Below are 20,436 nucleotides of genomic sequence, written 5' to 3'. Positions count from 1 at the left end.
TCTTGGAGAATGGGGGCCATGTCTAGCTCTCCATGGGCAGTCCTAGTCCAGAACCACTGAGCTCCCCTAGAGGAGGAAGACTGAAGTTACAGAACGAAGCATACACATGTCTAGCATCTCAATTTAATCACAAAGGATCAGAACTGAAATACAGTAACTCACAAAGACACCCTTCATGTGGCCAGGAGTAAGACTTGGTCTTTCAAAGTGAGGTCTTTTTTTCCTCAATCACAGCAAAACAATTCCCACAGTTTCCACATTTTACTTGGCTGTTTCTGCAGCTTATCTCTTTTTAACATTTTTGTTTTATTATTATAGGACAGGACGCCCTGCTTAGCATCTGGTTAGCAGCCTCCATTTCGGGGAGAAGGATGAGCTGGGTTGTCTTTCGAGTGGTATTAAAGGGCGAGCCCACGCCCCTCGGGCTGGCTCTGGGGACTGCTCAGCTGCATGGAGTCGGTTAGCTCTAGTGTTTCAGGGAAGGCTACGGTCAAGTTCAGCTCCAAAGACAGATGATGCTATGCAACCTTAGACGAGTGTTTCCTATCGTTTGTTTGGCTGACTCTTGGGAACCTAAAGGAAGTTATAAATGCTCTCACCAGAAAAATTAACAAATGCAGACGGCCCGAAATTTTGTGTACAATTAATTGTAGGGGCCCACAGTCCATGTGAGGTCTGTGATAGGATGACAGGCTAAGAATACCTACATTTTCCTTATATGATTGGCCTGGGGTTGAAGGAGGGGAGGGGAGAGAAGGGAGAGTGCATGGTAGGATGGAGGGGAAAGGAGAGAAAAGGGGAAAAAAGGAGAGAGACAAATTCTGAAAAATGAGGAGAAAACCTACACTTGTATGACTTTCTTTCAGGCTGAGAAGCAATTACAGTAGAATTGCATTTAATCTAAGAAACAGTGGACAGGGAGATCTGAATCGCTGGCCTGCCCAGGTATAATGAAATACTCACCATCTGTTACTGGAAACAAGGGCTCCTAGTTTTGCTCATCATAATACAGGAGATAAAGAATATTAAGTGCAAAGCACACCACTCCTTTTAATGCCAACGACTTACAACTGCCTAAAGAACAAACTTGCTCCTCCATCAGGGAGGTCGGCTGCTTTGATGGACACTTGCCTTTGGGAGAGATCCTTCTAGATTGGTCCCCCGCCCAAGGGGATAAATTTATTCTGTTTCCAAACAGCTGCCCATCCACAAAACTCAAAAGAAATCATTGCCGAGCTAAGACCTAGAAAAAGCTCTACTGGGCAAGTTCCTCATCCATTAATCCATTCATTCATGCCACCCGGCTTGGACTTCACCATCCCAAACTGTCGTTATCTCAGGCATATTACCCACCTCTTATGAAAATGCTCTTGCCGGCAGAGAAAGGCAGTTTTTACTCAGAGAAAACATTGGCACTTCAACAAGATAAACTATGAATCAGAAACCCTCTGCAAAATATATCCCGCTGGACCTGTTCTCAGCAAATGCCCTGCAGGACTGTTGCAGAGCTGGGTCTATAAACAGAACAAGGCATCCACTGGGGAAACAGAACGGCGTACCCTTTGGCCTCATGACAAGAAAGGCTTCAATGATTAGTTCTCCCCAGACTATATTGCTGGCATATGTGATGCCCATGAGTTTTTTCTGTCACATTTATATTGATTAGACTTAAAAAAAAAAAACTAGGGTCATCATGGAAGAGGAAGAGACACTGGACTTCTGGAAATCAGTTTACATGCAATCATTTCATGAAGTATCTGGTTTTAGAAGACTCAGTGTCCTGGCCCTATGATCTCCATCTGCTTCCTTCCAACCTCCCCCCTGTTTAAACGCTACTCAATGCTTCAAGGCTATTAAGGATTGAATTTTGTCCCCCCAAAATATGTGTCACCTTGGCTAGGCCACTGTTCCCAGTATTGTGTGGCTGTCCACCGTTTTGTGATCTGATGTGATTTTCCTACGTGTTGTAAATCCTACCTCTATGATGTTAATGAGGCAGGATTAGAGGCAGTTATGTTAACAAAGCAGGACTCCATCTACACGATTAGGTTGCATCTTGAGTCAATCTCTTTTGAGATATAAAAAACAGAATAAAGCACAGAGTGGGATCTCATGCCACCAAGAAAGTAGTGCCAGGAGCAAAGCATGTCCTTTGGACCAAGGGTCCCTGCACTGAGAAGCTCCTAAACCAGGGAAGATTAATGACAAGGACCTTTCCCCCAGAGCCGACAGAGAGAGAAAGCCTTCCCCTGGAGCTGGTGCCCTGAATCTGGACTTCTGGCCTCCTAAACTGTGAGAGAATGAACTTCTGTTTGTTAAAGCCATTGGTTGTGGTATTTGTTATAGCAGCACTACATAACTAAGACAAAGAACCAATTAAAACTCTGCCTCTTTCTTTCAACTGTTCCTGAGATCAACAACAGGAATGCCCTGTCCTCAACTTCCACAGCTTCCTTTTCTCTTGTCCATTGCTCACATTCTGGTGAAGGATTATTTGGGTACATGGCGTTTACACTGGACTACGAGCTACTGATAGGCAGGATATAAGTTTTACTGTTGTGTCCCACAAGTACCTATGACAGCACCTGACACACCGTAAGTATCAACAAACACATGCGGAGGTAAAGGGAAAGTTAGTCCGCCTAGGTTGTTTAGACTATCTCCAACCTGCATAGTCTACAATGGCAAGGCTGTTGAGTAGCTGACTATTCTACAGATGTTGTCTTAATGCAATGTGTTGTTGTTGTTAGCTGCTGTCCAGTTGGCTCTAACTCCAGGCAAGCCCGTGTATAACATAACAAAACGTGGACCAGTCCTGCAGCATCTTCACAATTGCTGGAATGTTCGAGTCCATTGCTGTAGCCACTGTGTATGCGACACAACCTAGGGGAATCGTCTTCCAGCACTATACTCGACAATATTCTATTGTGACCCTTGGGGTTTTCATAGACAAATTTTCTGAAGTAGATTGCCAGACCCCTCTTCCTAGTCTGCCTTAGTCTGGAAGCTCCACCAAAACCTGTCTACAGGGGCGGCAGAAGTGAGAGGCAGATGCTACCATGAAGATCATCTACAAGTCAAGGAACCAAGAAATGCCTGGGCCTACCTACAGCGAGACCCTGATTTGGACTTTAAGCCTCCAAAGTGTGGGAAAATAAATCTTCAAAGTCACCCACTTGAGGTATTTATGTTACAACAGTATAAGGTAACCAAGACAGTCAGAAAAGGTACTGCAGCTCTGCCTTGGTCTCCTGGAGCTAGCACCAACTCTCCGACTACGTGAGTCTCCTGTGGAAGTAGGCCTCCTATCCTGGCAAAGATTCCAAAAGACTACAGGCCCAGCCTACATCTGACTTCAAACTCAAGAGAGATCCAGACCTGGAACCACCCAGCTGAGCTACTCCTGAATTCCTTATCCACAGACATCACAAGAGGCAACAAGTGATTACTGTTGCTGTGAGCCATTAGTTCTGGGGGAGATTTGTTACCCAGCCATAGATGACTAATACAAGAGGTATTAGAAAAGCCTTCCACCCAGAAAACCCGTTGCTGTCAAGTTGATTCTGACTCATGGTGGCCCTATAGGACAGAGGAGAACTGCCCTGTAGTGTATCCAAGGCTGTAAATCTTTTACGGAAGCAGAAGGCCACATCTTTCTCCTGTGGAGTAGCTGGTGGGATTGAACTGCCAACCTTGTGGTTAGCAGCTAAGTGCTTAACCACTGCACCACCAGGGCTCCTTCCCTTCCCATGAAGGAAAGGAGGGCTTGAAACGGAGGCATCAAAGGAATGGTGGGAAGAGTATAAGCAAAGCTGTGAAGGAAGCGTGGGGAAAGGCCACGAGCATGGCAGGTACAAAATGTCCCAAAACTGAATGTTATAAACAAAGACAAACAGAATCTCAGGATTAGAAGAAATCTTCAAGGTCATTTAGTCCAACTACTTGTCTAAAGCTAAAGTCCACTCTTCAAACAATACAACGAAGGCCGGGATTGCAATGAATTTATGCAAGCTGAAGTCCAGAAGGCAGGGCTCCCTCAGCTTCCCTCCGTGCAGGGATATGGACAGGAGTATTTCATCACAGCAGAGACTGGGCTCCTGCATCTGAACTGAGGTCCTTCCTGAAGGTGATTTAGATAAGAAATTGAGGGGGAAGCAGGAGGATGAGCAGGAAGAGGGGAGAAGAAAGAGGACAAGGAAGAGAAGGAGACAAAGAAGGAAGAGGAGGCAAAGGGAGAGGAAAAGAAGAACGAAAAGACAAAGAAAGTGATTTACTGAGATGCTATGTACCAGGCACTGCCCTAAGTTCTTCACGTCTATCATCTCATTTAACCCTTAAAACAATTCCACATCCTCAAATTATTTTAGTTCTATTTCCTCCCCGGACCCCACTCTCCCGAACTGAGAGAGAGTGGATAAGCCACAGGGCAGGAATGTTCTATCGTCAGCACCTAAGCCCTTGTCGGGGGAAATCTGAGCATATGGTTGAGACCCCCCAGGGTCTAGCCAAGAAAGAACCCACTCGTGGATCTGGGCATCCCCTGCAGAAAGGATACAGGGAGGGCCACATCTCCTGGGCCACTCATCAGCACAACTCTACTGAAAGGAAGAAGGCATGTTAGATGAAAAAAGAAAAAAACCCACAGCATTCTCTCTCCCAAGGTATGATGGGTTACAGTCCCCGTTCCTTTGAAGCTACTCGCGGCTCTAAGGAGGGGCCCCCACAATGCTAATGCCCTCTTTGAAGAAGCAGGTACAGGCATCTGCTTTAAGCAAAACGAAGTCAAGGGGAGCTTGTTGTAGGTCGCCATCTCCAAAAGATGCTGCCACACGGGCAGTGGTACAAGGATGCCCAGGTCAAAACCAGAAGAGGCCAAGTCCATGGCCATCCCCAACCATGCCATCCTCCTGGAAGGAGAGGGCATATGCTGGGCTGGAAAATAATACAGTTTTTAAGACTTCCTCCAGATGCTAAAATACCTCTAGGGAAACAAAATATAAAAAATTAAGTCAAAAACAGGTGAATGCCATGGAAGATAAAGCATATACCAATTAAAGGTCTTCAAACCTCCAACCTTTAGGCTAGCAGTTGGGCACACACCATTGTACCACCCAGGGACCTAAGAGTAAGGACTAGAACAAAGCCCTAGAACCCTGGTGGCACAGTGGTTAAGAGCTCGGCTGCTAACCAAAAGGTCCGCAGTTCAAATCTACCAGTCACTCCTTGGAAACCCTATGAGACAGTTCCCCTCTGTCCTATAGGGTTGCTATGAGCAAAGGTTTGTTTTTCATACCTATGGATGTGATCCCATTTGGGAATGGGTTTTCTTTGTTACTACTGAGGCCACATTAGGGTTCATCTTACACCTAATGACTTTTGAGATTTAAAAAGAGCCAATTTGGCACAGAGAGAAGCCAGGTCCAAATGGAGGAATGAAAGCCGCCATGTGGAGATGTCCAAAGAATGCCCGGAATGTGGGAGAAGCTGAGACAAGGATTTTCCCCAAGAGCAGGGCCATCCCCTAGAGCCATCGCCCTGCTTTCAGACCCCTGGCCTCCTAATCTGTGAGGAAATAAATTTCTGTTTGTTAAAGCTACCCATTCGCCTTATTTCTGTTATAAAAACAAAAATAAGACCATTGCCATCGAGCCCATTCCAACTTATAGCGACCCTATGGAACAGAGTAGAACTGCCCCACAGGGTTTCTAAGGAGTACCTGGTAGAGTCGAATTGCCAACATTTTGGTTAATAACAGCACTAAAAACTAAAGCCCAATGCCATCGAGTTGATTTGGACTCATAGCGAACCTATAAGACACTTTAGAAACAAGGGCCATACTGGACTGGCAGGAATTATCAATCAGACAGATCAGCCTGGTTCCCGAAGGAGGCTCTGCTGCCCCAGCTCAGGCCACGCAGTTCCCGCAGGTTCCCAGTGGACACAGCCTCAGGTGCCGAACTGTGTGCTGGGTCCCCTTGCATTCCCCTTGCAAGGCCTCACACCCAATAGGTGTCTGGTTGAAGCAGGTGCTGATAATAATTTAACATTCTTCACACCCACAAGAGACTCAAAACCAGAGGGGTCGGGGTCAGGGTCAGGGCCCCCGATGTCCCTGGCTCCCAGTTACCATCATTGAAGCCATCTCCGGGGGCAGTGTGGCTGAAGGGCGACTGGGCGCGCGGCTCCTCACACAGGGAGTAGCTGTGCTCAGCCTGGATGAGGGGCGCAGGCGACGTCGGGGACGGCCCCACCTCCATCGACTCGCTCTTCTCCGAGAGGAAAGGGTCGTTCAGGAGCTGGCCCAAGACGTTCTGGGAGAACTCATCCAGAAGTTCTGAGAAGTGCTGCCAGAAACAGAGGGCAAGGATTCAGTTTCTCAAAACCTGGTCTGACTTTCAGGGCACGCACATTTCCTGAGGCAAATACACTTCTGCTTTACTCGCAGTCACAGATTTGCCAAGTTCTCTTCTCTATCCTCACACCTACATTTGTTTAAAAAAAAAAAAAAATGCAGTTTAGCTCAACTAGTAAAGACTGTCTGCCCTGACTGTTGTGCTCTTTCCAGATCTATCTACATGGGATCAAACTGACAAGAGCAACGGGAAAGATGAAGACAGGAAACTTAGGGGCCGTAGGTTTATGTTAGCAGGGGAGGAAGAACTCAGAAGAGGAGGGTGAGAATGAGTGCAAAACTCAAAGGGTGTCATCAATGTCACTGAATCGTATGTGTGAACTGTGGAAGTAGTATATGTTTTGCTGTGTATATCCTCGACAACAACAAAATAAAATTTAAAAACACACATAACAACAATATTTATACGTGGTTCCTTTATGAATTCGAATCGGAGACTGTGAAAATGGCGAGGGGGGCGGTACCTGACCTCCTCTATCTAACGTCACAACGAGGAAGAAGAATCAAGATCAACAGCCCAAGGCTGATTCCTACGAGGCAGAGGTCAGATACGCCCCCATCGCTACCAATGCTGACACCAACTGTCCCTCCCACAGCACCCTCTACTTGTCTGCTGGGTTTGATAATTCATTGCAATGGCCACACACAACTCACAGACCATGCTCATGATTATGGGGTTTTTTAGGGAAGTAACAGGTTACAATTCAGTCTCAGGAACACTCAGGATACAGTTCTCCCATCAGGACAGCCCTTTTCCAACCATGCTCGAAGGCACGCCTCTCCCTGACCCTGGGTCTCTCCCCAAAGGCACTCACAGCTCTCTCTCTCAATGGGCCAGGAAGCCCACTATGCTGTCTCCTGCTGCTGGGTCTCTCCTGCCACGACTTCTCACCGACTTCAGGGTTACAGCTGCTCTTGGTCTCCTGCTTCCAGGAGATTGTCAGGGCAGGGATCCAGGGTCCAAAGGATATATGCTCTCTGCTCCTGGCTGTTCTTTCTTGGTGGTGATAGGATCTTCCTCTCTGCTCTGGAATTGGCTCTCTTTTAAGGCAAAACTGGCTAATTCCCTTGGTAGGCCACAATTACCCTATCACACAGTCCAGCCCCATCACCTGCGTGGGAGTTACAAGACCATGGCTAGAAAGGCCACACACGGAAGTAATTAGTTGCACCACAGAGACATTATATTCAGAATTACAAAACCCACAGTTGTAATACTTTGCAGTCCTTGAGTGGTAGAAACGGGGTTAACGCACTTGGCTGGTAACTGAGAAAGGTTGGTGGGTGGAGTCTAACCTGAGGTACCTCGGAACAAAGGCCTGGAGGTCTACTTCTGAAAAACCAGCCCTTGAAAGCCTGGCAGCGCACAGGTGCCACTCTGACACACATGGGGTCACCATGAGCTAGAATTGACTGGATGACAACTGGGTTTTAGTAATAATTTTCAGAAGACTAAAACAACTTCTTCGGCTCTTAAGGAGCACACAGGGTGCAGCTGGTTAGTGGCTTAAAATACAAACAATTTATTATTTCTCACTATCCTGTAGGTTGGCAGCGCGGGTCCACTGACTTTATCTGGCTTCCCTGATGCTGCCACACTCGGCCGGGAGGCCAGCTGGGAGCCGTGCTAAGCTAGGACAGGTGGAGGGCTGGTCGTCTTCTCAAAGAGGATGGATCAGGCTGGGCTTCCTCACACGATGACGGAAGTGTCCCACAGGGGAGAAAACCAAAGATGTCACACAACTTTACTTTCTCCAGTCTTGCGGTCAAAGCCAGTGTCAAGGGTAGTGTCAAGGCTGGCGGACACAGGGGTGGGAAGCGACTCCGCCTCTTGATGAGAGAGAGGAACGGCAACATCACGGTGAGGAAGAATGTGGGCTGTGGGCACGTGATTCACTGGAGCCACGGCTGCAACCAGACTACAACGTTTTGTACGAACAACATTTTAAAATAGGCTATCTTGTGTTTCTATAGTGGAGTCCCTGGGTGGTATGAACAGTTAATGCGCTTGGCTGCTAACCAAAGGGATGGTGGTTCGAGTCAACCCAAGGTGCTTTGGAAGAAAAACCTAAAAATCTACTTCCCAAAAATCAGGCACTGAAAACCCTATGGAGCACAGTCCTACTCTGACATCCATGGGGTCGCCGTTACTAGGAGTCAACTCAAAGGTGACTTTTTTTAATTACTGTATTGTTGCCAAACAATTTATCCCCAAAGATAGGCTGCTCTGAAGAATTCATGGTTGCTCTCAAGGGCTTTGGAGCACCTGGTGGATCTGAACCACAGACCTTTTGGTTAGCAGCCATAGCTCGCTGTACCTCTTAACCACCGTGCCACCAGGGATCCACGGAAACCTTGTGTGACAATTCTGCTTTGTTCCACAGGGTCACTGTGAGTCGGAATCAGCTCAACGGCAACAGGTCATCAAGTGCTTTAGCACAATGTCCCTTCTGGAAAAATAACCTCCGAGAAGCAGGTGCCAGCTGCGCCTAGTGGCCCACCCACACCAAAAGCTGGGCACAGGGGGAGCACTGGGCAGGTCCCGGAGAGAAACAAACTGAAAAGAGACCCAACCAGTCCCAACCAGATGTAGTGACTCAGCATCTGTGCTCACAATAATCAGCTCCCGCTGGGTCTCCTTGGCAGCCGTGGGCTCCAGGGCTGAGCGGACAGGTCATCAGGCCCCGGCTTGGCTGGAGCTGGGCCAGAATCGGCCGTCACTGATCCAGCCAGTGAGAGGGGCACTGCCGTCCTAGCGGCCAAACACCAGGGAGAAAGGCAAGGCAGCCTCAGAGAGAAAAGAACACGGGCAGCCTCCTCCTTCGATCCCAACGCCATTTCCAGGAAGCACCGCTCATGTGAACCCAGGGGCTACAGCAGTTTAGTCTAATTGCTCAAAGACAGTAGCATAAGAGCATTTTACTGCACTGCCCAACACTTCAGTCAGGCTCCAGGGGTTTACAAAGCACCTTCACAGGCCCTCCCTTCTCCAGCACTCACAGGCCTTGTGAAGGTGGCTTCAAGCCCATCGTCCCAGGTCCCAGCCACCTACTGTTGGCGCTAGGCCTCGAACTCGGATCCTTGTACTTCAAACGGCACTTCTCTCATTGCTTCTCCTGGCAGAGGTATTTGAGCCTCACGCCCCAACCGCACGCAGAGGTGTTGACAGGTACAAGGAGCATGATGACGTTGAGAAGAAAGATGATGTTGCTAGAACTGGGTGTTTAACAAAAATGAGCAAGGTGCTTCCTGCAAGGTGGGCATGTCCCCTTCCTAGATGAGGCAATGAGGGCTCAGGGACACTCAGCCCCTTGCCCAGGGTCTCACACCTGATAAACGGTGCAACTGAGACACCATCCCACGTCCAGCCAGTCCCAGGCCCCATGCACTGTCCACCAAGCCTGCTTCCTGACGAGGCCAGCCTCTGAAGCTGATACACGTGGAGACGGGAGTTAAGAGAAAAAAGGAAAGACTCAGGACAGCCCAACACTATGCACCTGTAGTCCGCTGCACTAAAAAGTAGAACATGGAGGGATGGGTTAGATGGAGGGGCTCCAGGATCACTTTCTGGGGTTCACTGGCTATGAGGATGGAGATGTTTCCTTGCCCTTAACATGTTTCTGCCAAAGAGTTCACAGTAACATCACAGAATCTCTGGGTGGGAAGAAGAGGGTTAAACCAACCCCTGCCCCGTGACAAGAGCTTTCCTCACACGTCACCCTACGTCAGTAGCTGAAGGAAGACGCAACAACGTTCTTCGGAAATTTGTGTCAGAGTCTTGTCTCCCGTCATCTAGAGACGGAGCATTTAATGCCCTCCAAATCAGGGTCTCAGCCATGGTGTTTCCTTCTGTGAGCCTCTCTCCTAGTGTCTGCAAAGTCTCATCCTGCTTCATTCTCACACGTGATACCTCATTTCAATAACCGCCTTGGCATGCATGACACGGTGGGTTGCACAACACTGTGATTGTAAATTAACGCACTGAGCTGTATGCTTAAAATGGTTAAGACGGCAGAATTTTATTTAAAATTTTAAAATTAATTTTTAAAACTAGCCTAACACAATTAAAACAATAAAATGTTGTCATTTCCTATTTGCGCACTGGCTTCACACATTGTTCTTCCTAGAATGTCCTTTCATTTCCTACCATATGGAAACTACTTAAGATAACAAACTTATTCTTTTATAAAGTCATGCCAGAAAGGCACAGTGTTAATTGTTCTTTCACATCCTTGAACATCTAAAGCCCTTAGAACAAGTATCTCTTAATTTGGCATGTTTTAATTTTTCTTTGCTGTTCCTTTCATCGTCCAGTTTCTCAAATCTTTCATCAGCAGGCCTTATAAACTCTATGACACACCTGTAACCATTTCCGCTCGCCCCCGAGGCTAGCACACACAACAGATCATATGCCCTCAATAACCATCTCTTATTTCCATCTGTTATCACTCTACCATATCCCAGCCACGCAGAAAATAAATTTGAATTAGAGCCTAGGACCCCCCCAAAATTATAAGTAAGTGCCATTACATTTTTAAAAAGCATATCCAAGTTTATGAATCAGATACATGTAGGGAAATCATTCACCTACAAAGATTACTGGTTTCATAAAAAACTACCATGGCTCTGAGATACTCACACTTGTTTTTCTGGGTGGTTAACTAATTGCCAAATAAACTTGCAAGGAAGAAGGAGCTTAGGGTCTGGGAGGCCTCCTGCTGCTGCTAACTGCCCCAAGATCTGGGATGATAGCGTGTCTTAGTTACTTAGCGCTGTTTTAACAGAAATACCACAACTGGATGGTTTTAACAAACAGAAGTTTATTCTCTCACGGTTTAGGAGGCTAGAAATTCAAATTCAGTGCGCCAGGTCCAGGGGACGGCTTTCTCTCTGTATCAGTTCTGGTTGAATGTCTTTGTCATCTATCTTTCCCTGGTCTACTAGGAGCTTCTCAGCACAGGGACCTCGGGTCCAAATGACACGCTCCACTCCCAGTGTTACTTTCTTGCTGGTATGAGGCCCTATCCTCTCTCAAAAGAGATTGATTCAACATACAACCTAATCCTGTAGACTGAGTCCTGCCTCTTCAACACCATTAAAACAAAAAACCCATTGCCATCTTAGTCAATTCCCTAGAGGATACAGTAGAACCACCCCATAGAGTTTCCAAGGAATTCCTGGTGGATTCGAACTTCCAACCTTTTGGTTAGCAGCCATAGCACTTAACCACCATACCACCAGGGTTTCCAATCAACACCACAGAGGTTAGGATTTACAACATATAGGATAATCACATCAGATCACAAAATGGAGGACAACCATACAATACCAGGAATCGTGGCCTAGCCAAGTTAACTCATATTTTGGGGGACACAATTCAATCCATGACAGCGTGTCCTAGTTACCTAGTGCTGCCGTAAAAGAAGTATCATAAGTGGATGGCTTTAAAGAAAAGCAATTTATTTTCCCACAGTTCGGAGGCTAAAGTCTAAATCAGGGTCTCAGCCATGGTGTTTCCTTCTGTGGGCCTCTCTCCTAGTGTCTGGTGTCTGTCAGCTTGTAGAGAAGTCCTCACATGGCGTCTGTCTTCCGTGTGTGCGTGTGTGTGTGTCTATCACACTCTTTTTATAAGATACCATTCATAAGTGTTTAGGTTTAGGACCACCCTACTCTGGTATGGCCTCATTAACATAACAAAAGAACCCTCTTTCCTAAAAGGGGCACATTCACAGGTGCAGGCGTTAGGACTCCCACACATATTTTGGGGGGACACAATTCAGTCCATAACACGTGGTGAGGAAGCAGGAGAAGGAGGGAAGGAAAATGAAGGATTCGTAATCCTTTAGTTCAAAAAAACTGGAGGCTCTCTCAGCAAATACAGTGGGCAGAGACTCCAGCGAGGAACTGCACTGGACACCGTGGGAAAGAAAGATCAGTAAACGTTACGGAACAGAAGACTGTCCTGAGGTATGAAATGACCTTGTAAATAAACCATCTAGAAAGTCTACACTGCGTCCACTCCTCCAGGGCGCTCAGGGAGCAGGTTTCAAACCAGCACCACCCTCCAGAGTCAGCCCTCCAGGCCTCCTGGGCACAAGCTGATGGCATGGTCCAAGAATGTTGTGGTTAACCACCTCAATCACAGACTGAAATTAAGAAGACTGTAACAACACAGAAAAGACTTCGGATATTTTAACTCAAAAGAGCAGAAGACAGAACACAGAAAAGGCTTTAGATATTTTAACTCCAAAGAGGAGAGCACAAAATTATATCTAGGACGTGGCTGTAAGTAGATGAGATTCATACATGCAAACAGACAAGTTTAAAAAAAAGAGAGGAATCAGAACAGTCGCTGTGGAAGGATGGTGGAAAACCAGCTGCCTTTAAGGCGATCCCGTGTGTGTCACAGTGGAATTGGGCTCCACAGGGTTCTCACTGGCTGATCTTTTGAAAGTGGATCACCAGGCCTTTCTTCCAAGATACCTCTGGGTAGACTTGAACCTCCAACCTTTCAGTTACCAGATGAATGCTTTAACAGTCTGCACCAGCCAGGGACTCCAGGATAGTGGTACCATGGATTAATTTTTCTTTTTAAGTTTTTCGTATCGCGCTATAATTGTTGCTTATGCTGTCATGCCACGTATTTTGGGGCTCAGTTTCCTTATCTATACAACTGTGGGGGTTGGGGGCAACGTAGGAGATGGACTGGGCATTGGACTTGATCAGTGGCTTGTCGCCTTTACTGATTCATGGATTCTTTTGAGAATCTGATGAACACACAAATGCACAGCACAATTTTGGGGTCTGCCTGCCTCCAAAAGCCTACCCACGCTGGAACAGGGGTTCCATGGGTCCCTGGTTAAACACTCCCAGCAGAAATAATAGCACCCACGAATGTTTCTAGTCATTGCTAACAAACTACCCAGCTGCAACACTGCATAATTTTCTAGAATGTTGCAGGCACTATAAGATGGAGCCACAAAAGCTTTTAAGCTTAGGAAAAGGAGGAGGAAAAACGCCCCCTCTCTGCTTCAAGGGTGTGTTTAGTTTGCTTTGACAACCCTGCCATGGCTGTGGAGTGGGCAGGGTAGGAGGTAAGAGGTTTAGAAAGCAGAACTTGGCTGGATCTCAGGGAGGGTCCGTCCACTGGCTCCACAAGGACTGTTTTCACCAGCCGAAGCCTCAGGAAACCTTGCTGCCCTGGCTGCTGGCGGAATGACTCACTCTCGGCCAGGGCAAGAAGGCTTTTTACTTAAAATCACAGCTGGGAGCCTCGCCTAGAGCACCCGGATGCTTCAAAGACCGCAGCCAGAGACATAGGGGCACGCACCCCCTACCCCAAGCCTCTAAGAAATGATGGCGGACACGCCTCAATTCACTTTAAATAGCAAGGTCTCATTACTGTTTTGACCAAAGTTTCTACAATCAAAGGGGGGAAAATGCAGAACAGAATTTCAAATTTTCATGCAATTCAGACTTCCTGTAGCTGGAGCCACTGAGGCTGGATGAACCCCTGCAACTATTGCCCTGAGAAAATCTTTATACCTTAAACCTGAAAACAAAAATATCCCTGAAGTGTTCTTTAAGCTAAGCAACACTTAGCTTAGTTAGCAAAGAATATCTGACTTGAGCATTGTGCTCTTTTAAAGAACTATATGCTCTCTTAAACAACGGCAACTTCAAAGGTCAGATAGGAAGCTTAGGGGGCAGTGAGTTTATGTGAGTGGGGGAGAACAACTCAGAAAAGGAGGATGAGGATGGTTGCACAACTTGATGAATGTAAGCAAGTCACTAAATTTTACATGTAGAAATTATTGAATTGGTGTGTATGTTCTCCTGTGTATATTTTCAACAACAAAATAAAATACGAAGAAAAAGCAAGGTCTCCCTCCAGCAAAACACACAGCTCACCAGTAATGGTTTTGGAGAGCAGGGTCCACCAGGCCAGGGTGAGGGGGAGAAGAGCAGGGTCCACCAGGCCAGGGTGAGGGGGAGAAGAGCAGGGTCCACCAGGCCAGGGTGAGGGGGAGAAGAGCAGGGTCCACCAGGCCAGGGTGAGGGGGAGAAGAGCAGGGTCCACCAGGCCAGGGTGAGGGGGAGAAGAGCAGGGTCCACCAGGCCAGGGTGAGGGGGAGAAGAGCAGGGTCCACCAGGCCAGGGTGAGGGGGAGAAGAGCAGGGTCCACCAGGCCAGGGTGAGGGGGAGAAGAGCAGGGTCCACCAGGCCAGGGTGAGGGGGAGAAGAGCAGGGTCCACCAGGCCAGGGTGAGGGGGAGAAGAGCAGGGTCCACCAGGCCAGGGTGAGGGGGAGAAGAGCAGGGTCCACCAGGCCAGGGTGAGGGGGAGAAGAGCAGGGTCCACCAGGTCAGGGTGAGGGGTAGAAGAGCAGGGTCCACCGGGCCAGGGTGAGGGGGAGAAGAGCAGGGTCCACCAGGCCAGGGTGGGGAGGGCACCTGGGTCCCTCCCTCCTGGAAGAGACGAGGGGCCCACATCTCCCAGACAGCCCACCTTAGGCCCAAACTGCTCTCCCCCAAGCAGCCATCCAAGCACATGCTTGAGAAAGAGGCAGATGCCAAACGGGAGATCTTATCAAGGTCACAAGAAAAAAAATGGCTCCCAAGTCAAACCCCTTCACAGCCGACTTCCAAGAACCTGTCCCAATTTGGGGGGGGTACCAAGATACAGGTATACTATGCATTTCTCCAAGTAAAATTTGGGGCTGAGCCTTGGGACTTTTCACTACTCAAGAGGTTTTGTTTGTTTGCCTATTAATGTGCTGCAGTGATATTTGCTTCACTGCAGTTTCACAAGCAATAGTGAAAGTTGGTTTTTAAAGAGCTCCATTCCAACGTGCATGCTTTTGTTTGCAGTAGCTGGATACGCCTTTCTTTGTAAAAGAAGTACGTGAAACAGGTTTATCAAATTATAAAGGCATCACCCTATCTAACCAGGTGTCACAGAGACGCCGACTCAGGCTAACCTTGTGTGTGTCGGAGTAAACTGGGCTCTACAGGGCTCTCAGTGGCTAAAATTTCATAAGCAGATCACCAGGCCATTCTTCTGAGGTGCCTGTGGGTGGACTCGAAACCAAACTTTTGTCCAGCAGTCATGCGCTTAACCGTATTCATCACGCAGGGACTCCGTAAAGGCACCGGGGAGGGGATGCTATCTTAAGGAACCCTATTATAAACCCATGGAGCCCTGGTGGCACAGTTGTTAAGAGTTTGGCTGCTAGCCAAAAGATTGGCAGTTCGAATCCACCAGCCGCTCCCTGGAAACCCTACAGAGCAGTTCTACTCTGTCCCATAGGGACTGACTGAGGTGCAATCAACTCGATCAATGGCAACAGGTTTGGTTTTTTTATTATAAATCCATTGACACAGTAAATTCTATTTTTTAGTAAAAGGAGTCACCCCTAATTTACTTAATATGTAAATATGGAATTTTACATATGACATTTGCTTCAAGGGAGATGCCCCACTACCAAAGTCTTTTAAAGTAGGTAATTTTCAGTTTTCCATCATAAAACAAGTACACATAGTAAAGCACTCTCTACATGCAATCCAGTTCTGAACGGCCTACAGTAGTTCTTCTCAGCTTCATGTGTGCTGTGAAAACTCCATTGTTCCCTTTCTAGAATATCTACCCATAAGACAAACAATCAGCTGGCGAGATTAAGACAGAAACATCCGGGGTGGTTCCTGTTGGCAACAGAGGGTCAGCGGGAGGGTATACAGAAGTTCATGGCCTAGTCCTTAGCTCATCTGCAGTTACAGCTGCAAAGGCCCCCCCCCGCCCCCATACATCCATGAACTCCATTTTGTCTGAACCCAAAGTGCCCTCCTTAGCCTGGTAGAGGGTCTCCCTCCCATGGCCCCAGGGCATCCAACCAGCCCCCTAAGGAATAAAAGCAAGGATAATAAAACTCAGTAACAATAATGATGCCTTCCATCTTCAATGCAGAGTGATTTGCATGTGACAAACCATGTCCACGTCATGATTGCACCCGATCTTGACCTTCGTAAGATCAAGAATCACCCAGAGGCTGGTACTGTGGAGTAGATGAGGCGGCCTGGTTGTCGCCCCCTTCAGACTGCACTCCCTGCATAGCCTCCCAATCACCAGCACTGAGCACCCGGAGCTCAGGCTCCTGGTTGTTAAATATGTTTTTCATTTCAGCTTGGGCCTGAGGGTAGTCAACCTCCCTGTGTCATGGGAGGGGGCCCACAGGCTCCTCTCAGAGCAGGCAGAGCCGTCCCAGAAATAAGATATAGTCCATATCAGAGGGAAGAGTCTTCCGGTTTGTTTTCAGAAACTCAAACCATTCCCCAGTCCTTCTCTCTTTGATCTGCCACTAAGGATGCTGTATCTCACCCACAAATGGAAGCCCTTCGAAATCATGACTGAGGCAGCAATCCAAGGCTGAGGCAGGACAGGATCGGCCGTTTTCTTTCTGTCCACAGTGGGGGAGCCACAGAGACGAGGAGTCAGAGAGGCCACCATTCTGACAACCAGTCTTCCCTCGCCCTTTTTCCACAGAGGTCACCATGCTGATGACCAGTCTTCCCTCACCCTTTCTCCACAGAGGAAGGCCACCACCCTGACGACTGGTCCTTCCCTCACCCTTTCTCCACTTCCATCCACCTCCATACTCTCAGATGGGGCCACAGGCACCCAGCAGGGCTCCCTGCCTAAATGCCTTATGTGCTACGGTCAAAAAAAAATTTGCTTTTAATTTTAACCCTTCCACACTTGGAGCCCTGATGGCGCAGTGGCTTAACAATTCAGCTGCTAACCAAAAGTTCAACAGTTCTAATCCACTCCTTAGAAACTCTATGTGGCAGTTCTACTCTATCCTATAGGGTCGCTATGAGTCAGAATCAACTCAATGGGAACGAGTGTGGGTTTTGGTTTTCCTTCCACACTTAAGGGTCTCCAACAAAACTCGGTCCAAGCCCAAACTCCCACAGAGTTAAAATAAATAAAAATTTCTTATTCACCATCTCCCAGTTCAAGTCCCTAGAATGTCTCTTCCTGATTTATGATTAACCCCTTGTTGGTACACCTCCTTCTGTCCTTGATCCTCCAATTTGCCATTTTCAAAACTTTTTGTTGTTGTTAGGTGCCATCAAGTTGATTACGACTCCCAGCAACCCTGTGTGTTAGGCAGAATTGCCCCACAAGGTTTTCTTGGCGTAACCTTTATGGCTGCAAATCGCCAGGTCTTTCTCCGGCGGAGCTGCTGGGTGGGTTTTGAACCACCAACCTTTCAGTTAGCAGCCAAGTGCTTAACCATCATGCCACAACCAGGACTCCTTTCAACCCTTTTATGTGCTCAGTATAAGTGAACTTGGAGGCTGGTTTTGTCACGTACGATCTTCTCCTCTCTGATTCCCTTCACTCTCTAAAAAACAAAATAACCCCTTCCCTCCCCCGTCACACACCTCCATTATTAGCACTCCCATCTTCACCTCACCAGTGAACATCTAGGGCATTCTCCCAGGTCCTTCAGAAGGTACACCCCAAGATATACATTGTTCATACCCTCTGGGTCTTACCCTGAAATAACTAAAATCTGGTATTTTGGGCATTCCAGAAACACTTTGGATTAGACAGTGAAGCTTGGAGAAACCTTAGAAATCATCTGGCCTACCCATTCATTCTAATTTGGGAAAACTGGGGTCCAAAGCCGTAGCAAGGTCACCAAGTCGAGGGTCGGCCTCTTCCCACTGCAGATTCTATACCTAGAGTCACCGAACATGGGGGATGGAAGAAGGTCCCACAGACTTCTCCCATGGGATTCTCTGAGCAGGACGTATGCTTTGCAATGGGACGATTCTGTCCCCAAGTCAAGATCAAATGCCAGTGATGTGAGGTATGAAAAACTAAAGGAGTCATGGAGTTTGCAGGAAAAAAGAAGATGGCAGGTTCCCTAGAAAAACTACCCTTTATTTACGAGCCAAATATGTCCTAAGAGTCGATGCGATGATCTTATTCTTAGAATGCCACATTGGGGGAAAAGGAAAGTGCTTCAGAATTCAAGGTACTATCGGTATTGTTGCTTAAAAGCAAAGGAGTGACTCACCACCTGGAGGTGCCCCATACCAAAGAAAACCCACTGCCATCGAGTCAATTCTGACTCATAGCGACCCTATAGGACAGAGTAGAACTGCCCCATAGAGTTTCCAAGGAGCACCTGGCGGATCTGAACTGCCGACCTCTCGGTTAGCAAACATAGCACTTAACCACTACGCCACCAGGGTTTCCATGGAGGTGCCCCATACCTCCAGGTAACGGTTAACAGGAATCCCACAGTTGCCAAACTGGGACACCCAGAAAGGACCTGTCTTAGAGCCACTGAGGCATTCGCCCTGTCCAGTCACACATGCCCCACCACCCCGGAATGGCCTGCTGGAGCATACCAGGGCATCAGGATCATTCCAGGCAGTGTTCTACACACTGGACCTTGAGTCGGAAGACACATCAGCTCTGCAGAATGAACGGTGTAATTAACGGAAGTAACTGGGGAAATCACTCGTGCTCTCTACCCTATCTGAAAAAAAACAGGAAAAATACAACCTGCCTCTCAAAATTGTGGTGAAGATAAAATAATCATTTAAAAAAAAAAAACCAAACCTATTGCCGTCGAGTCAATTCCAACTCAAATCATCTAATAATCCAGATATAATAGGGTGCTGTGGTAAATGAGTCCCTGGGTACAAACGGCTAATGTGCTCAGCTCCTAGCAGAAAGGCTGGGGAACAAATCCGCGCAGAGACGCTTCAGAAGAAAGGCCTGGCGATCTACGACTGGAAAATCAGCCACTGAAAACCCCGTGGAGCCCAGTTCTCCTCTGACACACGCTGGGCCGCCATGACTCGGAGTCAACCTGACAACAACCGATCAAGAGCCGGAGAATGTCCATGAAAGGTGAAAAATGGTTAAGACCATAACATTCCCTCCTTAAAACAGCTCAGACGTGGAACCTAGTGATCTCGGGGCCCTCAGGGGGATGAGCAAACCAAAGATATTCTTCAGAGTCCCTCTGGAAAGCACAACCACATGTTTCAACATTTACCCAACAGCATATTTGAGTATTCTTCTCCCAGAAGACAAGGTAGATCAATGCTTCTAAACGGTTTTCACAATCGGACAAAGGCAGGTAACGCCTACTGCTGCGTCACCATGAGTAGGGAATATCTGCCTTCTGGTTATAACGCTCTTTTCTGTTACCCTTGCAGCCAAAGGTCTCAGAAATTCCAAAATGTCTGAGGGAATAATGACACAATGCCTTGGTGGGGGCGAGGCAGTGCTGTGTAAAGAAAGCCAGCAAACCTTCATGAATAAGTTAAGAACTCAAAGGGAGGGCTGCCGGAGGAGCAGACAGCGTGCTCTACTTGGAAACAAAAAGGCCTGGCTCTGTGACCTCCGGCAAGTCACTTAACCTCTCTGGGCCTCTTCGGCTTGGAAAATAAAAGGGTGTGAGCAGAGGGTCTCCCAGGCCCCCGGCAACTCTGCCATTCTGAGTCCAGTTAGGAGGCAGGATGGGGCCTCTGTTTCCCTCACCCCCAAGGGAAAATAGTTAGCCCAAAAACAAGTCTCAAGTCTGAGCCAGTGTTCCCGCCAACTCCCCCTCTTTGGCCTTCTCTGAGCTTCTTTTGGCAAAGAATTATTTCCCCTGAGAACGGCCGAGCTAACAGCTGGGCAGTTTTGGATGATTTCCGCCCTTTGAACAGCTAACGTATGAGACAAACAACCAGACGGGTTTTTATCAGGAAAAAAATGACTTAACTTTTACAAACCAAGTCGGAGACTTAAAATGTTGTACAGCTCCCCTCCCCCACCCCCACACACACACTTCCTTATTTTGACCAATATCCTTCCAGCCTTCTTGTTGTTGGTTATCCTGGAGTCAGCTCTGACTCACCACAACTTTATGCATAAGACAATGAAACGCTGCCTAGTCCTGAGCCATCATGGTATGTTTGAGCCCACTGTCATGGCTACTTTGTCAGTCCATCTCAT

The 20,436-nt window shown here is 47.6% G+C and overlaps 1 protein-coding gene across 1 annotated transcript in view; it reads right to left on the bottom strand.

Moving 5' to 3' along the window:
* CREB3L2 (cAMP responsive element binding protein 3 like 2) overlaps positions 1 to 20,436 on the bottom strand; it is a 126,372-nt gene that overhangs the window by 44,903 nt on the left and 61,033 nt on the right. Inside the window, exon 2 of the mRNA XM_049893912.1 lies at positions 6,128 to 6,344. Coding sequence (XP_049749869.1) covers positions 6,128 to 6,344 — 217 coding nt within the window. The remainder of the gene's footprint in view (positions 1 to 6,127; positions 6,345 to 20,436) is intronic.

Source organism: Elephas maximus, chromosome 8 (assembly GCF_024166365.1).
Source record: "Elephas maximus indicus isolate mEleMax1 chromosome 8, mEleMax1 primary haplotype, whole genome shotgun sequence".
NCBI classification, from domain to species: Eukaryota; Metazoa; Chordata; class Mammalia; order Proboscidea; family Elephantidae; genus Elephas; species Elephas maximus.
This window is presented reverse-complemented; position numbering and strand designations above follow the sequence as displayed.